Source organism: Schistocerca gregaria, chromosome X (assembly GCF_023897955.1).
Source record: "Schistocerca gregaria isolate iqSchGreg1 chromosome X, iqSchGreg1.2, whole genome shotgun sequence".
Lineage (NCBI taxonomy): Eukaryota > Metazoa > Arthropoda > Insecta > Orthoptera > Acrididae > Schistocerca > Schistocerca gregaria.
The window spans coordinates 307,130,619-307,157,831 of record NC_064931.1 but is presented as its reverse complement, the minus strand read 5'-3'; the positions used below and the strand labels follow the sequence as shown (position 1 = coordinate 307,157,831).

At 39.4% G+C, this 27,213-nt stretch overlaps 1 protein-coding gene across 2 annotated transcripts in view; it reads right to left on the bottom strand.

Annotated features, from left to right (window-relative positions):
* The window catches only part of LOC126297512 (protein inturned), a 229,004-nt gene that overhangs the window by 199,018 nt on the left and 2,773 nt on the right, over positions 1-27,213 (bottom strand). For both annotated transcript variants that reach the window (XM_049988398.1, XM_049988397.1), the window contains exons 3-4: positions 17,833-17,981; positions 1,868-2,054 (exon numbers count right to left, since the gene is read on the bottom strand). In XM_049988398.1, coding sequence (XP_049844355.1) covers positions 1,868-2,054; positions 17,833-17,981 — 336 coding nt within the window. The remainder of the gene's footprint in view (positions 1-1,867; positions 2,055-17,832; positions 17,982-27,213) is intronic.

Below are 27,213 nucleotides of genomic sequence, written 5' to 3'. Positions count from 1 at the left end.
TGAACTTGCAAGTAAAGGTAATTATAGCATCTCTATTTACCACCATGTGTGATGTCAACTTTGTGGGAACAGTTTTTATGATCCGAGGCACATGAGGTTACACATGTACAATGCTGCACTCCATTATTGGCCATTATTCTTATGACATATAGAATCTCCCTTATAAAGACTAGTGTCATTATATTTCATTCCTCAAAACTTATAAAAGCTCCTTACACCAAACAGCATAGCTGCAAGAGAAACTTAGGCATGCTTACAGACAGTGTCTATGACAGGCTTTGTCATATTTTCCATGTGATTCTTTTCCTTCACACATATGACTGTTGTGTGAACAAACTGCCCACATTGAAAACTGGCTTTATTACAAAGTATATTGCATTGAAATGTATGATGATCATGCAGTTTTCCCTAAGAGCATTCGTATGTTAAATGTAGGCAGTTGCCTTTATCAGCTCGCCACTCATTTTTGTATGACAATGGCAACATAATATTTTTGAATGACTTTACAATTCAATTCACAAATTTTCATCTCCACAATATCCTTGTGTGGAACATCACTTAAAAAAAAAATTGTTTGCAATGCTAGATTCCGTAAGAAATTTTATCTCAAGTTTAAACAACTTTTGGGAAGTCACTGTTCATTTTAAGATAGTTATGTTTTGCAACTACTTCATTGATTTCACAGCACCAGCAACTTCCGCATAAAGATACAATTGTACAGGTCCCCAAAATTGCATCTACTAATTTAGCAATAAGAAACATATCCTATGCTTGGGTGATTCTTTTGAATATGACATGGCTGATTTCCTTCCCAATCCTTATGCAATCCAATCATGAGCCCTAGTTCTAATGAGTTCACTATCAACTGAACACTGAATCCTTTCTTTAAAAAGATAAGTAAATAAATAAACTGTATCATTCATATCTTTCTGACTGCCCCAATGCAAAACTTATCCTTTGTACCAATCTACCACTAGTCACCCCAGCCCAATCATTGGTTGGACCATCCAAAGGGATAGAGGCCTACAAGGTTATCCATGTGATACAGCCACAGTATTCAACCTGCTTCTTAATAAAATGTCCACATAACTCCAGAAAAGAAATTTTGTGTATGAATAGGAGCCATCCTAATTCAAAAGGAAGTTTAGTTCTGTATGTGGTACAAGTTGTACAAATATAATAAACCTGCTTTTAGTGTTAGGTGCTGACTTTCATTGGCAATCTGTCTTTTATATTTGGTATATGTTTTTGGTGACTATATGACAATATAATAGCTGGTGGTCAGCTTTTTGTGTTGATGGCAACATATTCCTGATTTCTTTTCAGATTTGTTCTGCTGTTGCTGAGGTTCTGAATGATTTTGCTACATCAATTCTGAATAATCTCATTTATCTACCCTTTCTACTATTTCATCAAATGAAGGAAATCTTAGTCCCATAGCTCAATGACAGTGTCTTTTTTTGTGTCTGTATTTACTACCACTTAGGCATAAGTTCTTATACTTTTATTTGATTGTACTCTTCTCATCTTGCATAAATTCTACCCATAAAGAAAAGTAACATATATGCATATTGCAGTCTCCAGCAGAGATTCTACACACATATGAAATTTTCTCCTTATCTTTATTATTTTTCTTTTTTCTATAATTGCTGTTGGTGGATCAGTGATGTTTTTCATTCATACAGTTCCAACACTGCAACTATGTATTTTGTTCACACAGTGCTCAAAATGTATACATGTTTCATAGGAAAAATGGAAATGTGTTAATTTAAGCGTACTGAGAGTATACATTGTGTGAAATAATCTACAAAAAACAAAGTATCTGAGGTTAATAAAAAAATTATTATATGCTTCACTCAAAGCTCACCAATTTTAATACCACAGTGTTTGGCAGCTTCACCATTTGGGATGAATCCAGCAACCATAACTCGAGTGCCATCACCAAATTTACTAGTCGTTAAACCCAGTAACATTTCAGACAAAGTGGCACGTCGTCCAAGATTGTGGACCATTCTTCCATTCACTGGGATTGTCACCTCTCGAATCTCTCCTTGCTGCACAAATAATCAGAGACAAATTTTATTGTTTGTGTATTTCTGTTTTCCTCAGGAAAAAGTTCACCACATAATTACAACTTACATTTGCAATATCAAGTTAAGTGTGCACCCAAACATTAGCAGAAATACAGACAAAAATTAAATTTATTTAATTATTCCTGAGAGAAAGGAAGGACTATTTACTAGTTTTTTGGTTCTTCTCAGGACATTCTGCAATAATCTTTGGACCTGTTATCAAGACCCGTCAGGTCAATATTGAAGGCATAAGTAAATCAGAATTTAATCTTACAGAAGATTTTATCAAAATATAATATCAATGCTGCTGCTGTTCAGGAAACACATACTGAAACTGAAGATCAAATAAATTAGAGGGGAAAAAATTCCTGGCTTTGACTTACTACGAGCAATGCACCACCGTGGACTGGCAACGTACATACAATTGTCAGTCAATAATGCACATCCATGCTCTGTATCTGAGCTCAATGACATCCATGAAGTTACAGTAAAAATTGGATAACTAACACTAATTAATAAATACAAACCAACAGCTAGCTTGTAGTGGAAGAAGCGCTGTATCATTTGTGAGATACAGAGGTGAGCAAGTGTGCCAGGACTTACCCCAGTTCACTGCTAGTAGCGCCACGTCACCATAATGCATGTGCGCATAGTGCACAAGTATTTCACCATAATTAAGAATAAAATTAAAAGTTAATTTTTTTCAATCTTTGTCAGCATATACTTTAATGTTATAATGTTTTAAATGTCAAGTCTTAAGAGTGATTAAATCAGTGGTTTTCATAAGTACATCGTTTTAAGAAAAAGATAACTGGTGCTAAATAATAAAGATAAAAAGCCAGAAATTGGTCATAATGTGCCAATGTATGTCCAAATAAACTGGTACAAGTAGCAAAATGATAAAATAAAATTGTGGTCAGAATCCACAGTTTAAGAAAAATTGAAGGTGCTAAATATTAGACTTAGAAATGTGAAAATTTGTATGATGCTAAAAATAATAATTATGTGACGACATTAAGCTACCTCTAACAGTTTTTGAGTAATTTAATGAAAACTAAATTTGTAACTAAAACATCCCCGTTTGTAGTAGATTAAGTATCTATAATTTTAATGCTAGAAAATTTTGGTTACAGCACATGATAAAACCTATTAAATAATGGAGCTATAACAAATTTTAGGACCATGTTGGTAATAACAACCAATACAAGGTCTCTTAAAATTATAGTTCAGAGGTAACAATCTACTGTCAGTTCCACTCTAAAAATTCTAGAAGGGAAAGTTTTTATGCAAGTGAGCTGAAACTTTTTCTGTGATTTCAACCAACTTACCTACTACATGCTTGTAAAAATTAAGAAGATTCTACATTAATTCATAACTTTGTTATTAAATATTGTGTGTACGAGAAAGTGGCCATTTAGAGACTGCTGCTGTGTGCATAAGATAGATGACAGCAAAAGTTCCTTTGGCCATCCACTGCGATATATCCTGAGAGGCAAGACTAGGTTTCACTTTGCACCCAGTCACTGTAAGATCTGCGTCTGTCAAACACTGGATTGCACACTGCCTCGGGTGACACCAGAGATGGGCTGTTGCAAAACACTGGTTTTCTGTAATAATTGACAGTGAACTCGTGAAGACTGTACACCGCCCTGGATCACTTAGATTTCCACTAAAGTAATTTTTAGTGTGCTATCCGTGATATTTACAAATCCACGTGGCAAGTGGGGACAATTATCTTCCACTTTTGTGGTGAGCATTTAATTTAACTGAGTATCTGTAGTCAGGGCAAAAGACGATTTGGTAGGAACTTAGCACAGAGGTCATTTCTGAACTGCTCATAGTGCTGTTTAGGGTAGAAAGATTTACTGTCAATATGAGCCTAATGACTTTCACAATGTTGTGTGTGTGAAACTTTACCAAATATATGTATGGATTAGAACTCTAAATCTTCATTTATAATTATAGTCCTGATCCCAATAAGCAGAAAGAGAATAGAAACATTTCTTTCAGTGGGCTGGACAAGAATGTGGGCATGCAGACTGAAAACTATGGTCAGTATTTTGTCCATCGCCTTCTGGCTGACCACAAAAATAGTTGCCAGGCTCTTGTCAAAAGGCGTCGAGTCAGTTCTTAATGCTTACTATTTAAATCCACAGCCCCACAGCCCATTCCGGTATCACAACACCCTGCCATATATCTCGGAGACCTTAAAAGTCACCATACTCGACGTAAGTAAAAGGAATATGATGAAAATGGTGAAGCCATTGTAAATTGGGCAGAAGACAACAGCTTATATTTTTTTGATGCAACTGATAAAAAAACATCTGTATTAGCAGCTTGAAGACAGGATTGTAATCCTGAGCTATACTTTGTAACAACTAATGAGAATAAGTTACTTCTCTAAAGTTCATGGTTTGTTATAAGACTTTCCATATAGACAACACTGTCCAATCTTGATTTTTATTTATTTATTTACACCTTAAGTTCTGTAGGACCAAATTGGGGAACAAATCTCCAAGGTCATTGCCACATTAACCAAAACGGCCTTGCTGTGCTGGTACTGCGAACGGCTGAAAGCAAGGGGAAACTATAGCCATAATTTTTCCCGAGGACATGCAGCTTTACTGTATGATTAAATGATGATGGCGTACTCTTGGGTAAAATATTCCAGAGGTAAAATAGCCCCCATTCGGATCTCTGGGCGGGGACTACTCAGGAGGACGTCATTATCAGGAGAAAGAAAACTGGAGTTCTACGGATCGGAGCGTGGAATGTCAGATCCCTTAATCGGGCAGGTAGGGTAGAAAATTTAAAAAGGGAAATGGATAGGTTAAAGTTAGATATAGTGGGAATTAGTGAAGTTCGGTGGCAGGAGGAACAAGACTTTTGGTCAGGTGAATACAGGGTTATAAATACAAAATCAAATAAAGGTAATGCAGGAGTAGGTTTAATAATGAATAAAAAAATGGGAGTGCGGGTAAGCTACTACAAACAGCATAGTGAACGCATTATTGTGGCCAAGATAGACACAAAGCCCATGCCTACTACAGTAGTACAAGTTTATATGCCAACTAGCTCTGCAGATGATGAAGAAATTGATGAAATGTATGATGGGATAAAAGAAATTATTCAGGTAGTGAAGGGAGATGAAAATTTAATAGTCATGGGTGACTGGAATTCGTCAGTAGGAAAGGGGAGAGAAGGAAACATAGTGGGTGAATATGGATTGGGGCTACGAAATGAAAGAGGAAGTCGTCTGGTAGAACTTAATCATAGCTAACACTTGGTTCAATTACCATAAAAAAAAGGTTGTATACATGGAGGAATCCTGGAGATACTAAAAGGTATCAGATAGATTATATAATGGTAAGACAGAGATTTAGAAATCAGGTTTTAAATTGTAGGACATTTCCAGGGGCAGATGTGGACACTGACCACAATCTATTGGTTATGACCTGTAGATTAAAACTGAAGAAACTGCAAAAAAGTGGGGATTTAAGGAGATGGGACCTGGATAAACTGACTAAACCAGAGGTCATACAGAGTTTCAGGGAGAGCATAAGGGAACAATTGACAGAAGTGGGGGAAAGAAACACAGTAGAAGAAGAATGGGTAGCTCTGAGGGATGAAGTAGTGAAGGCAGCAGAGGATAAAGTAGGTAAAAAGACGAGGGCTGCTAGAAATCCTTGGGTAACAGAAGGAATATTGAATTTAATTGATGAAAGGAGAAAATATAAAAATGCAGTAAATGAAACAGGCAAAAAGAATACATACGCCTCAAAAATGAGATCGACAGAAAGCGCAAAATGGCTAAGCAGGGATGGCTAGAGGACAAATGTAAGGATGTAGAAGCTTATCTCACTAGGGGTAAGATAGATACTGCCTACAGGAAAATTAAAGAGACCTTTGGAGAGAAGAGAACCACTTGTATGAATATCAAGAGCTCAGATGGCAACCCAGTTCCAAGCAAAGAAGGGAAGGCAGAAAGGTGGAAGGAGTATATAGAGGGTTTATACAAGGGCGATGTACTTGAGGACAATATTATGGAAATGGAAGAGGACGTAGATGAAGACGAAATGGGAGATAAGATACTGCGTGAAGAGTTTGACTGAGCGCTGAAAGACCTGAGTAGAAACAAGGCCCCGGGAGTAGACAACATTCCATTTGAACTACTGACGGCCTTGGGTGAGACAGTCCTGACAAAACTCTACCAGCTGGTGAGCAAGATGTATGAGACAGGTAAAATACCCTCAGACTTCAAGAAGAATATAATAATGTGGTGCTACAGAAGAATGCTGAAGATAAGGTGGATAGATCACGTAACTAATGAGGAGGTATTGAATAGGATTGGGGAGAAGAGAAGTTTGTGGTACAACTTGACTAGAAGAAGGGATAGGTTGGTAGGACATGTTTTGAGGCATCAAGGGATCACAAATTTAGCATTGTAGGGCACCGTAGAGGGTAAAAATCGTATAGGGAGACCAAGGGATGAATACACTAAGCAGATTCAGAAGGATGTAGGTTTCAGTAGGTACTGGGAGATGAACAAGCTTGCACAGGGCAGAGTAGCATGGAGAGCTGCATCAAACCAGTCTCAGGACTGAAGACCACAACAACAACAGGTTTAAGTAAATGCTATCAACAAAACAACAAGAATCAGCTTAATTTTTCAAGGAACTCCTCGACAGAATAGAAGGAGCGACCAATGAGGCAACTATTCAGTTTAGATTTGAAAGCGTGTGGATTACTGCTAATATTTTTGAATTCTTGTGGTGGCTTACTGAAAATGGGAGTAGCAGTATACACACCTTTCTGCACAAGATGTAAGGAAGTCCGATCCAAATGCAGGTTTGATTTCTGCCAAGTATTAGCTGAGTGAAAGCTGCTTATCCTTGGGAATAAGCTAATACTGTTAACAAGAAACGACAGTAAGGAACGTATATATTGAGAGGCCAATGTCAAAATACTCAGACTCGTGAACAGGGGTTGCCAAGAGGTTCGTGAACTTACACCACTTGTTGTAAAAACTGCCTGTTTCTGAGCCAAAAATATCCTTTTAGAATGGGAAGAGTTACCCCAAAATATAATACTATACAACATAAGAGAATGAAAATTTTTCCAAAATTCTACAAGACACTGACAATGAAAGTGGTCTGTAATATTGTGCGTCTGTCCTATGATGCTTCTTGAAAACGGGAATGACCTGTGCTTTTTTCCAGTTGCTCAGTACCCTAGAAGGGCATCAAGTTATTTATTATTATTTATTTACACATCAATTTCCGTAGGACCAAATTGAGGAGCAAATCTCCAAGGACACGTAACATGTCAGTACATGAAATTACAACAGAAAAGTAATAACAGATAAAAATAAATGTTTATGAACCCAAAAAATTCAGCCCATATGTTTAAGTAAACGCAATCAACAATACAACAAGAATCATCTTAATTTTTCAAGAAACTCCTTGACACAATCGAAGGAGTCAGTAATGAGGGAACTCTTCAGTTTCAATTTGAAAGCACGTGGATTAATGCTAAGATTTTTGAATTTGAGTGGTAGCTTATTGTAAACGGATGCAGCAGTATACTGCACACCTTTCTGACCAAGAGTTAAGGAAATCCGATCCAAATGCATGTTTGATTTCTGCTGAGTATTAACTGAGTGAAAGCTGCTTATTCTTGGGAATAAGCTAATACTGTTAACAAGAAACAACAGTAAGGAATGTATATATTGAGAGGTCAATATCAAAATACCCAGACTCATGAACAGGGGTTGCCAAGAGGTTTGTAAACTTGCATAACTTATTGTAAAAACTGCCCATTTCTGAGCTAAAAATACCCTTTTAGAATCGGAAGAGCTACCCCAAAATATAATATCATATGACATAAGCAAATGAAAATCAGCAATCAGATACTGTTTGAATAGTAAAAATGGCAGCATTAAGTCTTTGAACAGGATCCTGAACATGGGCTTTCCACGAAAGGTTACTATCTATCTGAAAACCTAGAAAATTGAACTGCTTAGTTTCACTAATCATATGCCCATTCTGTGAAATTAAAACATCAGGTTTTGTTGAATTGAGTGTAAGACCCCACATCACAGTCATTCGCAACACTGTGAATAATGACCTTTTGCTGTCTGTTGCTAAAGAAAGAGGTGAACCAATTGTGAGCTTCTCCCTGTATTCTGTAATGGTCCAACTTCTGGAGCAATATTTTGTAATCAACACAATCAAATGCCTTAGTTAAATAAAAAAATGTGCCTACCATTCAAAACCTTTTGTTTAACCCATCCAGTACCTCACAGAGAAAAGAGAATATAGCACTTTCAATTGTTAAATGACTTTCTAAATCCAAACTGTACACTTGATAGCAAATCGTGTGATAAAGAAAGATCAATTATCCTTATATACACAGCCTTTTCAACAGCTTTTGCAAACACTGATGGCATAGAAATATGTCTAAAATTATTTACATTATCCCTTTCTTCCTTTTTATAAATCTGCTTTACTAATGAGTACTTAAATCGTCCAGGAAACTGACCATTCCTACAGGCAAAATTACAAACATGGCTAAATACAGGGCTAACATGTGCAGCACAGTACTTTAATATTCTGCTAGACACTCTATCATAACCATTAGAGCCCTTAGTCTTCAGTGATTTAATTACTGACTCAACCTCCCTATTGTCTGTATCACACAGGAGTATTTCAGACATAAATCTCGGAATGGCATTTGCCAAAAAGTTATATGATTCCCTGTAGAAACTAAATTTTTATTTAAATCACCAGCAATGCTCAGAAATTATTGTTAAATACTGTACATATATCTGATTTATCAGTAACAGAAATATTTTTGTTACCAACTGACTTTATATCATCGACCTTGTGCTGCGGACCAGACAATTCCTTCGCAACTGACCATATGGTTTTAATTTTATCCAGTGAATTAGCTACTCTATTTGCATACCAGATATGTTTGTCTTCCTAATAACTTTTTTAACTACCTTACAGTACTGTTTGTAATGGGCTACAGTAGCTTGAATGTGACTACTTCTAAAATTTTGATATAATTTCCCACTTTGTTCTATAGGGTATTCTTATCCCACTAGTCAGCCACCCATGCTGCCTTCTACTGATAGTACCCCATTTAGAATGTTCTAATCGAAAGAAAATCTCAAAGAGCATGAGAAATGAGTTAATGAAAGCATTATATTTGTCATCTACATTATCAGCACTGTGAACGTCCTGCCACTCTTGTTCCTTGATGAGGTTTAAAAAACTCTCTATTGGATTAACTTTCCTATAAAGTGTGTAATTTTATGTGACATTTGTTTGAGAACAAAGCCCTTTTAGTATTAAAATTTGTGCATCATGGTCTGAAAGGCCATTCACCCTTTTACTAGCAGAATGCCCATCTAGTAATGAAGAATGAATAAAAATATTATCAATGGCTGTGCTACTGTTCCCCTGCACCCTAGTTGGAAAAAAAAAACACCATCTACATCAGATCATATGAATTTAGGAGATCTAAGAACATCCTTTTTCTTGCACCATCATATACAAAATTAATATTTAAGTTACTACATATAACTAATTTCTGATATCGCCTATAAAGTGAATCACGAGCCCTCTCTAGCTTGAGCACAAATGCTCTAAAGTCAGAGTTAGGGGACCTATAAACAACAACAATTAGAACTTAAGTTTCACTAAATTCAACTGCCCCTTGCTTTCAGCCGTTTGCAGTACCAGCACAGCAAGGCCGTTTTGGTTATTGTTGCAAGGCCAGATCAGTCAATCATTCAGACTGTTGCCCTTGCAACTACTGAAAAGGCTACTGCCTCTCTTCAGGAACCACACGTTTGTCTGGCCTCTCAACAGATACCCCTCCGTTGTGGTAGTATCTACGGTACGGCTATCTGTATCACTGAGGCATGCAAGCCTCCCCACCAATGGCAAGGTCCATGGTTCATGGTTCATGTGGGGAGGGGAGGGGGGGTGGGGGCACCCACTACACTGTCACCTAAAAGCTTTGTCAGCCTCCCCTTCCAATACCTATTGAGGTGCAGGCCATGTCCACTTAAACCCGATCTATTGATAGACCCAAGTGGCACCACTGAAATGTGATCCATGCCCTCTGCCATCAGTGCCCTCTCCAGCCCCATGTTAACGCACCTAACAGACGTGTTAAGTTGAAGCCGATCATGATGCTGAAACTGTTGCACGAAGTGCACGTTAGTGCCACCAGCTTGACCAGCTGTCTTTACCAGGTCACCACCTACATCACATTCCCCATCCCTGTCAAGACTGTTCACTGCTCCACCCACTATCACTACCTGCCCTCCTTCATAAAATTCCTACTTAACTCCCCTATGCTATCAGTCACCTGAGTGAACTCTGCACTAGGCTTCATGAGCAATAAACAGGGCAGAAAAGACATTTATGTTGATCTCTATTCCAATTTTCTGTTCAGGTTCAGGAACTCTTAGAACTGAGGTGATGCAAAACTTTTTTGACATGTGTATTTGGGCCCTTGCTATGAAAAGGGAGTATTTTAAAACAAATGACCACACAGTGCTATGCAGCAAACATTGGTCACCAGAATGTTTTAATACTGAGGCCTTTGGCATAGGAAGGAAACTCAAGCCAGATGCTGTACCATCAATTCTTTATTTTCCTCTGCACTTTGTAACTAAAGAAAAAAAAAAGAAGAAACCACCAACTCAGACCAATGTGCAAAAACTGTCGTTAATCCGGAAAATGGCGTGTAAGAGGTGTTTTATTTGTACTTTTACGGAAATAACTGTAAATAGAGTTGATGTGCACAAATTTGGCTAACTTAAATATGATTCCATTCCATCTGAAACTACATTTAGCTCAAGGTTGGTTTAGTTCGTGGTTTGTTTTTAACAGAGCCTTGAGAGGTTACCGAGATCAAAATGTCTGATTTATTTACTTCTCTTTGTTTCCATGTTATTACCTTATATACAGTGTGTGTACTTGTAATATAGGACAAGGCAACTTAATAATGTGAAATATATAGTCTATGTATTACAATATAGAACATGAAATTGGTGATAATGATAGTATTCTGCATGGATTTTTCTCTCGATTAGTATTTAGACCTCAGAGTTACCTGAACATTCCTTAACTACAGACCAGACGTCTCAAAACAGACCACGCATATTTTTTTTTTTTTTTTCCATTAAATAATCCTTCAGATCTTTCCGGAATATGTTTTTGCTCATACTGGCCGATAGACTCTCTGAAAGTTGTTTCACAACTGAGTACCCAAAACCTTTCTCAGCAGTTCTCAGTTTTTGTGTCATGGTAATAAGCTGGCTTTGACTTACAAATTTGTTCTGCAGATGTACATAGAATTCTAAGGGCTCTGTATGATCACTTATACCCACACGAATGGTACATTTTGCTGTAGGTTTTAAATATTTCCCATAAGCCACCTTCAGCCGAGATGCTTTGCTGTCTACGAGTACGATTTTTTAAAACTGGCGATGGTGCTGCTCCGAAATGACTGAATATGATGCTCCAGAGTCCACAACAGCTTGGGCTGGTTGGCCATCCATGAGGATATTGACGTAGTTCCCTATCATTTTTGTAGTGACCGACGGCGGAGGACTTTTCTCTTCGGCAGCCTCACCTCCAAGGAAGGTCGCACCCTTTAGTTTTCCAGGTTGTGGCAGCTAGGTGATTGGCTGGAGCTTTTAAATGGTGATGGAGACCTTGATCGGCTTGTTGGGGAGCATCCTCTTCAGTGGCTAGCTTGTGGTGATGGTGACCTACGTTGTCCTGCACCCACATCTTCTTGTTCATCTTCGTCGTTCCGGAGTTGGTGTTGGCTATGATCGGTCTGCTGTCTTCTGACATGGGCGTCATCAAATATCCGCCCCCTTTCTCGACAATAGCGTGCCACTTGTCCTGGTTGTCCGCAATGTAAACATACTGGTTGGTTATCCTGGGTCCTCCAGATATCAGTCTTCCTTGGTGCCCAAACAGGTTCCTCATGCGGCATTGTAGGAACATAACTTCGCCTGGGTCTCGACTTTTTCACCATTTTAAAGGGAAATGAAGGATGATAGATTGGGTTCAGGTCTGTTACACTTCCTCCCTTATGACCTCTTGAACCGTCTTGTTTTTTTGCTCACCGTGCAATCCAAATGCCTTCTGAACTTTCTCTCTCACTATCTGAAGAAGAACACTTGTGAAATCAGTTGCTTCCTCCATCACAGACATTGATACAATGTTTGGAAGCTGTTAAAACGTCTTGCGTGTAATTCTTTTGTGATGCATTGTCTCAATATACTACCATCATTTTATGAAGTCGTCTGCTGTTGAAACCTCCTCCAGTAGTACGGCTTGATACATGTCCTCAGCAACACCCTTCATGAGATTTGCAACCTTATCTTCCTCCTTCATTCTAGGATGCACTATTTTACACAGCTCCAAGACGTCTTGAATGTACGATGCTGTAGTTTCTCCTGGACGCTGTGCCCTGCACTTTAATTTATCTTCAGCCTTGCACTTCTGTCATCGCGTGTCGCTGGAATACTTGCGTAGTTCCACCTGGTATACTTCCCACCTTGTGAACTTCTCCTCGTTGTTCTCATACCATTGCTTGGCAGTGCCCTCCAAGTAGAAAAATACATTAGCCAAACACACGGTGTCATCCCATTTGTTCAGTTTGGCTATATGCTCATATACCTTCAGCCACTTATCTGGATCTTCGCCATCGTCACCAGAGAAGCTGGAAGGATGTCTCATGTGGTGGTGCACAGTTGCTGTCATCGTAACATCCTCTTCCTCTTCTGTCTCCGATAGATTGCGATCTGTGGAATATGGCTCAAACTCGGGTTTCTTGCCACGTAAACTGTGGCTCTGTTGTGGCCTGATGGGAGGCACTGTGCTGTCAATAATGTGTGCTATCATAAGTTCCAATACCCAGCGTCTCCACCCGAATAATGTCATGTAGAGGGTATAATTAGATGAATGACGAACACTAACTTCACTTAACAAAGGTTTATTCAGCACTTGCACATACAAGAGTGGAGAGTGAACAGCCTCCATCTATAACATATACAGTTACAGCACCTTCCAGTACAACGATTCTTGACATTTGTGGATACTTCTAGAATTTATTCAAACTGAATATAGAAATTAAAATTTTTAGTTTAGGTGAATTTTGAACTCACGACCCTCCATGCAAAAGTCTAGTATCATAAGCACTATATCACAGTGACTGTGCTACACAGCTTCTTCTGCAACAATATCAATATCTGCCAAACCATCTGCCCCGATAGCTGAATGGTCAGTGTGACAGACTGCCATCCTAAGGGGCCCGGGTTCGATTCCCGGCTGGGTCAGGAATATTCTCCACACAGGGATTGGGTGTTGTGTTGTCTTCATCATCATTTCATCACCATCTGGCGCACAAGTCACCCAATGTGGTGTCGAATGTAATAAGACCTGCACTGAGGCAGCCGGACCTGCCCTGTAAGGGGCCTCCTGGCCAATGCCGCCAAACGCTCATTTCCATTTTCTGCCAAACCCAAATCTAAACGTAATGTGCTGTACACATCGGAATAAGCCTCACTGCTTGCTGATGCCATTCAAAAGTGCAGTTAACAATGAAGTGGTATGTAGGTGAGAGGGGATAGGAGTTAATGATTGTTGCAGTATGAGAAATTGCCATATGACGTCAACAGCAGCTTATTAGACTCAGCATGGAGCCTGGTAATACAGTCATTCTCAAATGCTCCAGTAACCAGCCTCATTCCCTCAAGGTGGATGTCATTTAATACAATAAATGTGATTCTCTGATTAATCCATATATCAAATGAAGCTGAGATTGTACTAAATTTTAATAAAATTGGATCAGACAAATTTATTCTGCCATCCAAGCCCAGTGACTAACACATTTCAAAATATTTAGCATCTAGGACATCCTGTTTTTAAATCTCTAAGATGGCAATCAAATAAGTTTTTTTTAATCAAAAGTGAGGCTGAGAAGTCTCACCAACTGTTTGAAATTCAAGAATCCCTTACTGTCAATTAAGACAAATTAAAAAAAAGAGCATGAATGGTTAAAAAAGACATATACAGAATTCCCAGACGAAAATTTGAAACCAGTTTTATCAAACGATTCCTCCATCCATTATCAGCTACAGCTGACATGCACTATCTGCAATGATGGGAGCTAAAAATAAAATTAAAAATAAATAAAAACTTGTACATGAATTGGCAGAACTGGATGGAGCTCCTTTCTGCTGATGGAGTACTGTTAATAGCAGTTGCAAACATTCTCACATTTAGAACATTACCTTGGGAGATACCATTCTCTTGTTCAAAATACTCATACAAGATATTGCTGATTCTACGCCTAAAATAATGTGCGGAAAGTAAGGACCATAGGAAAATTTATAAATATGCCATGATGTACCATTTAGGGAGCTGCCCAATGATATTATGCCTCCAAGTAGTGTCACATGCCTTTTTGAGGGTAAGATACAGTACTTATCAGGAGTGTCTGAGCTGGACAATCTGTTGTATACCTGCCAGCAGGGTCACAATATCAATGACTGATCAATATATTCTGAACCCAGGCAACGTGGGATATGACTATCTGCTCCAAGGTCTTTCCCACACAACTAGTGAGAGAAATATTATGATAGTTACTCAGATGTGTAATGTCCGTATCAGGTTTAATGAGGAGGATTAAAATGGCTTCCCTCCATAAGTGTGAAAATAGTCCTTATGTCCTGGTGAAGTTAAAAAAAGTGTTAGGATGATTTCTTTACATCTTCCTGTGTGGGGTTGCAACATGATGTAATGGACTCTCAAAGTAAGCAGGTGATGTTTCATAAGCCTTTGCCAAATTGGGCTCCTAAGTGTAGAAGGGGCAGTTATATGATTAATAACTGGTGAGCCTGAGGTCCCAGCCTCCTCTCTCAGTGACAGTTCTGTAGTCGTAGAAAGCAGGCTTGTGACTAACACTGGTGTTTACTCTGGTAAAATATTCATCCATTGTCTGGGTAATGTTTCATGGACTGGCCTGAAGACTTCCTCTTCACAGTACAACACTAACTGAGCACCTCACACCTCTCTCTCAAATCCTCCAAATGGTCTCCAATACACTGCACTGTTGGTTTATAATGTTTGTGAACTGATGCCATGATTTCAGCTTACTCTCCCTTTATAATCCAGCAGCATTTGGTCCTTGTTATGAAAAAGGCTGTGAGGTTCTATACTTACGGTCAATATTTGAACCCATGTAGAGTTTTCCGCCTGTCACTGATAGCAGAGGGACATTCATTATTCTACGGGAATGCTTTTGTAGATGGCCAGAACACTGTGGAATAAGAGTGCTGTAGTGTCTGTCCTGCTTCATGTTCAGAAGATAAAGATCTACTACGGGGGCAGGCAGTAGTAGAGCCCCATAGAACACCGTATGTCTTAAAATCACCACACAAGTATCAGTCAGGTGATCTGTGTGATGGAGTTGGTGAGAGCCTCTTTATCTGTTGGTTGATAAGGCAGCAAGTAGAGTGAACATGCAGTGATCCTACACAACACACATACTGTGGCAGAAATTGATTGTAAGTTTGCAACAAGTGGAAAAAGTTGAGGAGTGTATGCACAATCTATAAAGATGGCCCTTCCACCTTTAGCTCTCTTTTCACTGAGGTTGTCCTATCTGGGAGGCTATATCCACTCAGTGTAGGGGGGTCAGAATCCTTAAAATATGTAGCTTGTAGACACAAACTCAGTGTTCTTCCCTGTAATAGAAGTTGCAGTTTATCTACATGAGTCCAGACGCAACTGATATTCCACTACTATATGGAAGCCACTTTATTGGTTAATTTTCTCTTTACCCTTGTCCTTCCACTGGGGTAGGAATCCTGCAGCAGTTGGGGGTTTAGTTGAGAGACTGGACAATTGCCACAGGCAGACTTCATATTTCATAATGTCTCATGCTGACTCATTAGAACAATCAGACAGAATTATATATGCATGGTTTCATGGTTTGAAGGTTTACAATCTTTTCTGTGTTTACCACTTCTGTCTTGGCTTTTCTTTCAGAGCTGACTGTGAAACTTTTGTGCCACTGTGCTTGCCTGTTTACTTGAGTCTGCCCGTTAAGGTGTTGGAAGCTCTATAATGTTAGTAATTCTAGCCTTATCTGATTGTGTGATGGAAGCGGCAAGTTTTAAGGTCGGTGTTCTTTCGTAATTGCATTTACAATGGCTGGTGTTTATGTAGATGTCATTTACCTGCATCTGTGTTGAGGTACTGACTTTCTAATAGATGAAGCAAACAAGACAGAGAATGTAGGGGGTTGCACAGATTTCTTAATTTTTTGTTTGATTCACTGTATGTAATCGGCTCAAGTGCCTTCAGGTCCCCATCTTCCTTCCTTCAAGGTACGCAGTACAGTCTCTCGTTTAAGGCAGAGTTTTTGCAGAGCAATTCATGTACTTCATAGGAAGAAAGCAAGTAGCTCCAACACATTTGTTGCAAGTTCTTTGCCCCATACATGCCACAGTGGTGTGTGCAAAATCTTGGCATTTAAAGCAGCATATCAGATAACATACATAATGCCTCACATTTAGGAGAATGTATGCCTGACTGTGGCCCTTTTTATGAAACCACCATCTACTCTTTATGTAATGTTTTGCATTTGAATCATGCCTTGTTGTACCCATTGGTCTCTCAAATCCTCTTCTGTTATGTCTGCTTAAGCTCCACATGAGTGTTGTGTAGATTTGGTTAAATGGCCTATTTTTCTAGACACATGGCTGCCTTGAGTCTTACTGTTGTGTTGGGAAATGAATATTTCAACCAACAGTGAGGCATTATGTAAACACTTTACTGATTTTAAATTGTCAATAATGCCATCCGCCCTTCTGAATGTAGAATAATAACAGTTCCCCAAAACTGCCTTCTATTCTCTTTATGATTAAATATATATTCTGACAAACAGCATGTGTTCTACTACTAAAATCTGAACTTCATTTTATTACGTTGATTTGAGTGTTGATCTTCATTAGCAGTATACCAATCACACTGGGAGTTGATTTTCAATATTTCAAAGGATCCATCTCAGTAAAATGAGTCACAAGGGAACTAAAGGTCCACCCTGACAGAGCCCTGGGGCAACACAAGAACTTCAGCAGTTACCCGTTAACAACTGTTTTGCTTTGGCAATTATCCACTCCATCGGTATGCAGCACACGTACTGGTTGAAGGCTTTATTCCTAGATGTTTGTATCATCTTTGTAATCCAGGCATTTAAGCCAAGATTTATATTCCATGGGGGCACACAATGTTCTTCAGCAATACTACATGGTGATCACTGAAGAACATATAGAGCTCAGTTACAGAGGACTGGAGGTACTCACCAGTCCCCAGATCACCAACCCTGAGTTTGGCAAACCCATACCCAGCCAACACAGATGAGCTGCTTCACGTGTTCACCATTTCGTCACTTGGAACTGCCCTGTATGCATATGTGAATGTCATCAAGTCTTCACGATATCTGTGTTTGTGATTTATATCAGTGTTGTGGATGCCACGATTTATTTTTAAAAACTCTGCTGCAAGTTATGAACATAGCTTATGAATTTGTGTATGGAAATGAATGTATTTGAAATGGTTAGTGCAAGATGTGCCATTACTAACTCTGCAGATCATTTTCACTATCAATGAGAAGATAATTCTTGAACATCACACAACGTATTATGTAAAATTACCTGCCAGTCCTGGAATGTCACTTTGCTGTTGGAATATTCTTGTGTAACAGTTACTTCTCTGGGGGTAGATGGCAAAGATGATGAGATTTTTGCACTCTTCCGTCTGAGCCGCTTACTACTTCGATGCTTAATCAATCGAGCAAGTTTACCTTGTGGGGGGGAAAAAAAGAGTGTTAAACATTAACATGTTATACCTCTTACCAATGTTAAACAGTAACACACAAAAAATTACTTTCATTCTGAAATATTACTTTTACATGCAAGATGTGCATCCACTGTACTATTTATTTAGATACTGAGTTACCTCATCCATAAACTTTTGAAAAAGTAACAAGTTTCTCTCAGTTGACTGTAGAAATTGAGAGAGATGAAAGGGTGTGTGTGTGTGTGTGTGTGTGTGTGTGTGTGTGTGTGTGTGTGGAGAGAGAGAGAGAGAGAGAGAGAGAGAGAGAGAGAGAGAGAGAGAGAGAGAGAGAGAGAGAGAGAGAGTAGAGTTCTATTGGTCCTACTAATCATATAGTACACAAATAGTACATTTTGATGTAGGACAAGTCAATGTATAACAAAACATAGTATTAAATTTGCATTTATTTCACTATTTCTACATGAAATGATCAATGAGTTAGAATATACAGAGCAAATATTGTACAAAAATAAAGAGTAGATATATTAAAGCAGAAAGAGCATGTTCTCTACTGCCAGATTAATATTTGTATTACAGCAACATTCACATGGTAAATCACTAAAGTTCTAGTAACATTTATATGATACATAACTAAGGCAAAGACACACATCATTAGTGAACTTCCTGAAGGAACTCATGGAGGCTATAGAAGCAGTGATGAGTCAAATACGCCTTAGCAGTTGACTTGAAATTTGCCAGGTCATTTATTGATTTAAGTTGTGAGAGAAGTTTATTATAAATAACTTCCCCATAATACAGGGTTCCTTTTTTTATTCAGGGTGGTGCTGGTGGGCTCTAAATGAAAGTTTCCTTTTTGCCTGGAGTTATAGGAGTGGATATTTTCATTTTTTCTGGAAGAGTGTGGAATTTTCCATTGAATATTTTTTCACACACATGGTTATCTCATACACATATATACATGGAAGTGGGAGGATTTCTAGCTTTTTAAAGAGTGGTATACAGGTCTTGTTCCATTTTCCACCTTCCATTATTCTTATAATTCTTTTTTGTAGCCTAAAGAGCTTTTGGCTAAGAGAAGAGTTTCCCCAGAAAATAATTCCATATTTCAGTTGTGAGTCTATATAGGCACCATACACAGTTTTCAGAGAATCTTTGTTGCAGCATCCCTCTAATATTCTCATTAAGTAGCATGTAGCACTTAATTTCTTACAGACTTTTTCAATATGCATCCCCCATTTAAGATTAACTTGGAGCCATATTCCCAAGAATAATGTTGTCTACATTCTGAAGGTCTTTGTCAGATATATGAATTTGAGCAGTTTGCTCACCTTTTTTCACATTATAGAAATTTAGTGCTGCTGTCTTACTTGCATTTATTACCAATTTTTTGTGACTGCAACAGTTTTTTCAATATTGTCCAGTGTCTCTGTTGTAGACTTCTGAAGCATTTCCATTTCTTTCCCACTCACTAGAACACTTGTATCATCAGCAAACTGGAGGATGTTCTCATAGAATTTGTTTAGGTCATTCACACATAGCAGAAATAGAAGAGGTCCCAGAACTGAACCTTGCGACACTGCATATTTAATGGTTTCATAATGTGAATAGTGTTGAGTTAGATGAAATTTTGATGTTCCACTTCAACCAGTTGTTTTTGACCGCTTAGGAATGACTTTATCCAGTTGCTACATGTTCCTCTAGTCCCCATGTTGTCAAGCTTAGGTAATAGTTTTGTGTGATCTATGATATCAAAAGCCTTAGACAGATCTAGACATATTCCAATGCCATATTCATCACTATCTAGTTTCTGAAGTACTTCACTTAATAGTTCAAAAATGCTCCACCAGGTGATCAGCCTTTCCTGAAACCATGTTGTGCTGTGGATAGTATTTTGTGCTCTTCCAGAAAATCTACTACTATTCTTTGAAAAAAATTTCTATGGTTTTTGAGAATACAGATAGTAGAGCAATGGGCCTGTAGTTAGCCACTTCATCCTTTTTACTTTTCTTGAACAGTGGTTTGAGCTTAGCTGTTTATAGGCATTATGGAAAAATTAAGGATTGGATTGATTTGGGGGAAGACCAAACTGTGAGGTCACTGGGTTAGGGAAGGACGAGGATGGATGGGGAAGAAAGTTGGCCGTACCCTGAAAATTCCAGTTTATAAGGAACTATTATAAAGGTGAGCTAATGGTTCAATGATGGGATCTCCACATTTTTTAATAAGGCTGTCTGGGAGTGATTTTTATCTGGAAATGATATGTTAAAATAATGTGTAAATACATCCATAAAAATGTTGACTTCCATCTGTGTTTTTATATCTGTACATTTCAGTCCATGTTTCCTTCCTTAGTAAATTCCTAAAGTATTAAATGTTCTGATGGCTGAAGGCCCTTCCTATTTTTATTGTTTCTGTTTGTTTAATTAAGTTCATCATTGAAGACATTTCAAGAAGCTGTACATAGTGGTCACTAAACCCGTGTTGAAATTTCTAGCTGCATATTCATGGCTTTCCTTGTATATCAGTATCATATCAATAGTTGTGCTGGATACACTTGTAACTCTGGTAAGGGTAATTTATAATAATGTTGCACAATTAGCCATAATATCATCTTTATCTTTTGAAATTTTGTTAAAGTAAATGTTAAAGTCTCCACATATTGTAACAGTTTTGTTTAGGTCCCGATACTGTCAAGACTACCTTCAAGTTGGTTAAAGAATATTTTTATGTTTGAGTTTGGATTCTGTTCAGGCAAAAGATTGTTTTTATCGAGGTTAGTTCTACAGCAGAAATTTCGAAATCACCTTCTTTTCCTAACTTTTAGGCAGCAATAGCTGATATTGTCTTTCACAAATATACATGTTCCTCCGAGAAAGAGAGAGAGAGTTCTGATAAAAGGCTTTCTCTGAAGTTTGGGTGTATTCTCTTATAAATATTATACTCAGTGCTGACTTTCTATTACATATATAAATGCAATGGAGAGAGACCACTAGTATCAGCACAGCAAATGGAATGTTTTAGTACTTCATGTAATGAGATGGTGTCAGACTCTGCACTAAGAATCAGCATGACAGCAAATTTGATTATAACCAGAACATGGGTGCCTGATTGGAGACTATCATTTCAACTATGTCCATGTGCCACTATGTTAATGATGTACTGTGAGTATTTAACTAAGCAAAACAGCCGCCGTCCTCCAAGAGTCAACTGTTATGGGCAAAAACACGATGACAGAAGTCCTACGGACTATGCAGTGGCACAGATTGACAAACAAGTGACAAACTAAAAACAGCATGAAATAACTGTAATTGAAGGTCTTTAGCTCACTCTCTATTGGCATGATTCTGTAGGCTGACAGGTTGTATTTTGTTCTGAGATATAGTGCCAATATTAAAGGTGTTATAGTGTGTAATCCCTGTTCTCTATTGGATTACCTCCGCCTTCAGTGACCTGTCTACAGTGGTGCCTTAGCATAGAACACACCACTATGAAGTGTGGAAATGGAGATGTCATAAAATCAAAGGACAGTGACAACACTTTGCAACCAACCAGCAGTAATGCGATAGGTACTTCACAAGATCGACAAGCTCAGTAAGTGCCTCACAAGGTAGGAACACACAAAACATTAAACTGAAAGGGTTCTAGACCTCAAAGCCATTACTCCGGTTTATCCATGTGTAAACTGTTTTCTGCCACCACAATGTGCAGGATGACATGTTACATTTATATTGTGTCTTCGCCCACTTAAATGAAGCTCAGACAATCATCACACACACACACACACACACACACACACACACACACACACACACACACACACACACACACACACGGGCGGCCCTAAATCTGTCATAACTGCCACACTGGTTTTTAAGTAGTTGCCTACCCATATTGTTGTCCACTGTGTACGCCCAGGTACGCAATGCACGAAGATATCTGCACTGACCTCCACATCACCATCTCAGTCCACTGGCATGGTAGTTCCCCATGTATCTGCAGTAATGGGATTTTAGGCTCATAATGGACAGAAACAGCAAGGTGAAACACACACTTAGCTGGATATGATATACACATGCCACAATTACATTACCGCCTCACCACTCACTACGCACAACTACACCCACAGACCATTTTGTGTTGGTTTCACCTACAACACAGAAAATGTCAAAAAGTCTTCATTATGGACAAAACATCATAAACAAATTTTTTTGTGGACACCGGGTCCAACATCAGTGTTTTACCAAGGACATTGTTTCAACCGGATTGCACGGACACTACACTCCACATCACAGTGGCTAATAACACAACCATCTTGGGATACAGCGAGAAGAGAATGTGCGTGGAGCCTACAGGAGCTGATCACATGGAATTTCCTGATTGGAGATATTGGGGAATCTATAATTGGAGCAGATATTCTACACCATTTTCAATTACTTGAGGACATCTAGAGAAGACTGACAGCTCAGGTCACCACTGCAAGCACCTCACAGGAAAAATATTTTTGATGAATCCTAGAAGAGTTCCCAAGTTTTACTTCACCATCAGGTGACAAACATAAAGTAAGACCAAAGACTCTGCACAACCCCAGGGCAACCAAGCCCTCTTGCCCCACGCCTGAGAAGCTGACCCCAGCCAAAGTGTACGTGGATGGACAAATTAGAGATGGAATAACACAGCCAATGGGCCTGCCCTCTCTATGCGGAGCCCAAACAGGATGATATGTGGAGACTTAGAGGAGATTACCAGATACTCAATGAGAGAACCATCCCCAAATAAAGGACATGAACAATAAACTGGCTGGAGCGACAGTGTTCAGTGGAATTGACTGTGCACAATCATACACATAAATCCCCATGGCCACAAGTAATGTGATGGACTGAAGCAAGGACCCCTTTCGGGTTATATGAATACTTATACATGCCCTTTAGGCTAAAAAATGTTGCCCAGATTTGGCAACATTTCATCCAGCAAGTCCTCCATGGTCTAGAGGGTGTATATTGTTATATGGACAATATCATTGTGTTTTCTCATTCACCAGCACAGCATGCTAAGCACCTATGACTACTTTCCAAATGACTCCAACAGGCAAGGGTTGTGGTGATCACAACTAAGTACATTTTTGGCCAAGATAGCATCAAGTTCCTGGAGTTTGAGGTGTTAACAGCAGGCATCTTGCACCTAGCGAAATGTGTCTGAGCGATTCACAAAGTGACACAACCAAGGATATTCAAGCACCTTAGACAGGTTTTACATATGTTCAGCTACTACTGACACTACCAACCTCATGTGATGCCATTGCTGGCACAGCTGACCGGAATGCTCAGAGGAAAATACACAGCAGGTGCCTTGGAGTGATGGAGCAATAACCATGTGTGAGTCAGTGAAAGAATATGTTGCACAAGCCATACTACTGAATCATCTGCACAAAAATGTGCCAACAGCTACTATGGTGGATCCAAGCCAGGTGGCAGAAGGCACTGTTCTCCAACAGCACATTGACAGCATGTGGCAGCATCTGGCATTCTTCTCCTTCCTGTTAACAGAGTTCCAAAGAAACTGGAGCACCATGGATCATGAGCTCCATGACATGTATGCCGCTTTCAAGCACTTCCATAAATGTGTGGAAGGCAGAGAATTAATGATTTTCACAGACCATGCCCCCAACACAGCACTTTTTAAAAAGTGTCGCCTAATGGTTTGCCTTGATAGACCAGAGAGTCAAAGTGAATTTCCTAGTTTACCACTGACATACACCAAGTGAGTGGCCACAAGAACACTGTTGCTAGCTGTTTATCCAGAAGTTGCATCAATATTAGTGAGCTATGATGCAACAACATCACACATGCACAGGTGCAGGACATGGAGTCACATGTGCTATGGGAGGAACAGATTTAAAACCTACAATGGTGGAGGGTCAAATCAGCAAAGGCAAATGTATCCCTGTGGTGGAACATGGAGCATGATAGCACATGTGTCTACATTCCATGCGACTTTCAGAGAATAGTTTTTTGCCTTCTGTAACTTCGCGCACCCAGGAGTATGGACTACAGCGAAACTGGTGAAGAGCAAGATGCCATGGCTCAGGATTGACAGATATTGCCACATGTGAGTAAAGCAGTGTGACAAGTGTCAGCAGAATGAAATTGGCGGCCATGTCCTTGGCTCACACAGATAATTCATCACTCCTTTGGCCAGATTTGGAAACATCCATGCAGAACTCATGGGTCCCCTTCTATTAGCTGGTAACCTCAGTGGATTGCTGGAGGCCACTACAGTGACAGACATCATGGCAACAATGGTGACAAAGACTATCAAAGAGTGTTGGACCACGAGGTTTAGCACACCACACACCATCACAACCGATAAGTGCCAGCAAGCGGTATGGTGGAGAGGTTTCACCATACCCTGAGAGCAGTGTTGATGTTGCCAGTACTACAAGGTCAGATGCACTGCCGCTCAGTCTGTTAGGCCTGTGATTGGCAATCAAAGAAGATCTGCAACATTCAGCAGTACAGCTCATGCACAGTGAGGCGATACATCTACCAGCAGAACTAATTACCAACAAGCCTTCCAACCTCCACCCACTAGCCTCCATCACTGAGTTCCATCAACACTTGTGAGAAATGATGGCACAAATATGCCCCTCCATTCTGCAGTTACGTGGAAACAGGAACATCTTCAAATGCAAGGATCTCTGCAGCATACTTTTTGTCTGGCTGTGGAACAACTCGGTCCACCCACCACTCACATTGCCATACAGTGGCCTGTAAAAGGTTCTGCAGCATGCAATACACACTTTTCATATTGAGCTTAGCAGACAAGATGAAATGGCTTCTGTCGATCCGTGTCACTACATCCCCCCCCCCCCCCCCGACACACCCTTTTCCTTCTTTTATATTTTCTTTTTAAAAAACCAGAGCTCTGGGTATGTTGGGGAACTGATATTTCACAGTGTGCTCAGATCTCGTAGTCTTCAGACTTCAGATCCAGTTTCGGCAGGAGATACAACTGGTGTAAGCCAGTCAATGTGTGGTCCTCTGCGCTGCTTTGTCTGGGTGTGGTACTGAAGTGCTGTTTTCTGTTGTCTCAGTGTCAAAGTGTGCTGGCTTCAAACGACTGACAAGTTAAGGTTAGTAGAGATTTGTGCATCTGTGAAAAGACCTATGAGCAAAGCATACAACTAGTATGACCATCACACCTTAGCAAAAGATGTGACAGAGAATCCAAGAAAATTCTGGTAATATGTAAAATCACTAAGCAGGTCTAAGGCTTCCATTCAATCCCTTGTCGAGCAGTCTGATGTGGCAGTTGAAGATAGTAAAATGAAAGTCGAAGTTTTAAATTTCACGCTCAAAAAATCTTTCACATAGGAGAACCGTACAAACATACTGTCATTTGACCATCAGGCAGACTGTCGTATTGAAAACATAGAAATAAGCACATCTAGAGTATAGAAACAACTGAAAGATTTGAAAACAAATAAATCACCAGGTCTGGATGGAATCCCAGTCCAATTGTACAAAGAGTACTCTACAGTATTAGCTACTTACCTAGCTTTCATTTATCGTGAATTTGTCACTCAGCACAAAGTCCTACGCAACTGGAAAAAAACACAGGTGACTCCAGTATACATGGAAGGTAAAAGAACGGCCCCACTAAGTTACAGAACAAAATCCCTAACTTCTGTTTGCTACAGAATCCTTGAAGATATACTCAGTTTGAACGTAATAAACTTTCTGGAGACTAATGTCCACGAATCAGCATTGTTTTAGAAAGCATCGTTGGTGTAAAACTCAGCTTGCAATTTTCTCACATGATACACTGAGAACCATGGATGAAAGGAAACAGGCAAAGTTCGTATTCCTAGGTTTCCGGAAAGCATTTGACCCAGTGCCCCATTGCAGACTATTAACAAAGATACGAGCATATGGAATAAGTTCACAGATATGTGAATGGCCCAAAGACTTCTTAAATAATAGAACCAAATATGTTTTCCTTCACAGCGAGTGTTCATCAGGGACAGGGGTATCATCAGGAGTGCCCCAGGGAAGTGTGATAGGAGTGCTGTTTTTCTCTATACACATAAATGATTTCGCTGACAGGGTGGGCAGCAATCTGCAGTTGTTTGCTGATGATGCCATGATGTACAGTAAGGTTTCAAAGCTGAGTGACTGTAGGAAGATACAAGATGACTTAGACAAAAATTCTAGCTGGTGTGATGAAGCCGGCCGCAGTGGTCTAGCGGTTCTAGGCGCTCAGTCAGGAACCGCGCGACTGCTGTGGTCACAGGTTCGAATCCTGCCTCGGGCATGGATGTGTGTGATGTCCTTAGGTTAGTTAGGTTTAAGTAGTTCTAAGTTCTAGGGGACTTATGACCACAGATGTTGAGTCCCATAGTGCTCAGAGCCATTTGAACCATTTTTTTGGTGTGATGAATGGCAACTAGCCCTAAATGTGGAAAAATGTAAGTTAATGAGGATGAGTAGAAAGAACAAGCCTGTAATGTTAGGTTATAGTATTACTAGTGTCCTGCTGGACACAGTCAAGTCATTTAAATATAAGGGCATAACATTGCAAAGCAATATGAGGTGGAACGGACATGTGAAAACTGTGATAGGGAAGGCAAATGATCGATTTCGGTTTATTGGGAGAATTTTACAAAAGAGTGATTCACCTGTATAGGAGACTGCATATAGGACGCTGGTGTGACCTATTCTTGAGTAACGCTCGACTGTTTGGGATTCGTACCAGGTTGGTTTGAAAGAAGACATCGAAGCAATTCAGAGGTGGCCTGCTTGATTTCTTAACAGTGGGTTCGAAAAACATGTGAGTTTTATGGAGATGCTGCAGGAACTGTAATGGGAATCCCTGGAGGGAAGGCGATGTTCTTTTTGAGAAACACTATTGATAAAATTGAGAGAATTAGCATTTGGAGCCGACTGTCGAACGATTCTACTGTCGCCAACATACATCGTGGGTAAGAACCACGTTGATAAGATATGAGAAATTAGGGCTCATATGAGACGTACAAACAGTTATTTTTCCCTAGTTCTATTTGCAAGTGGAACAGGAGTGGAAATGAATAGTGGTACACAGTACTATCTGCCATGAACCATACGGTGGCTTGCAGAGTACCTATGTAGATATATATCACCAAAGCAGACGGGTGGAATCTGAACTGCGTGTGTGTTGATTTAATATTATTATTACTTGCAGATCGTAGCTTATATTGTATT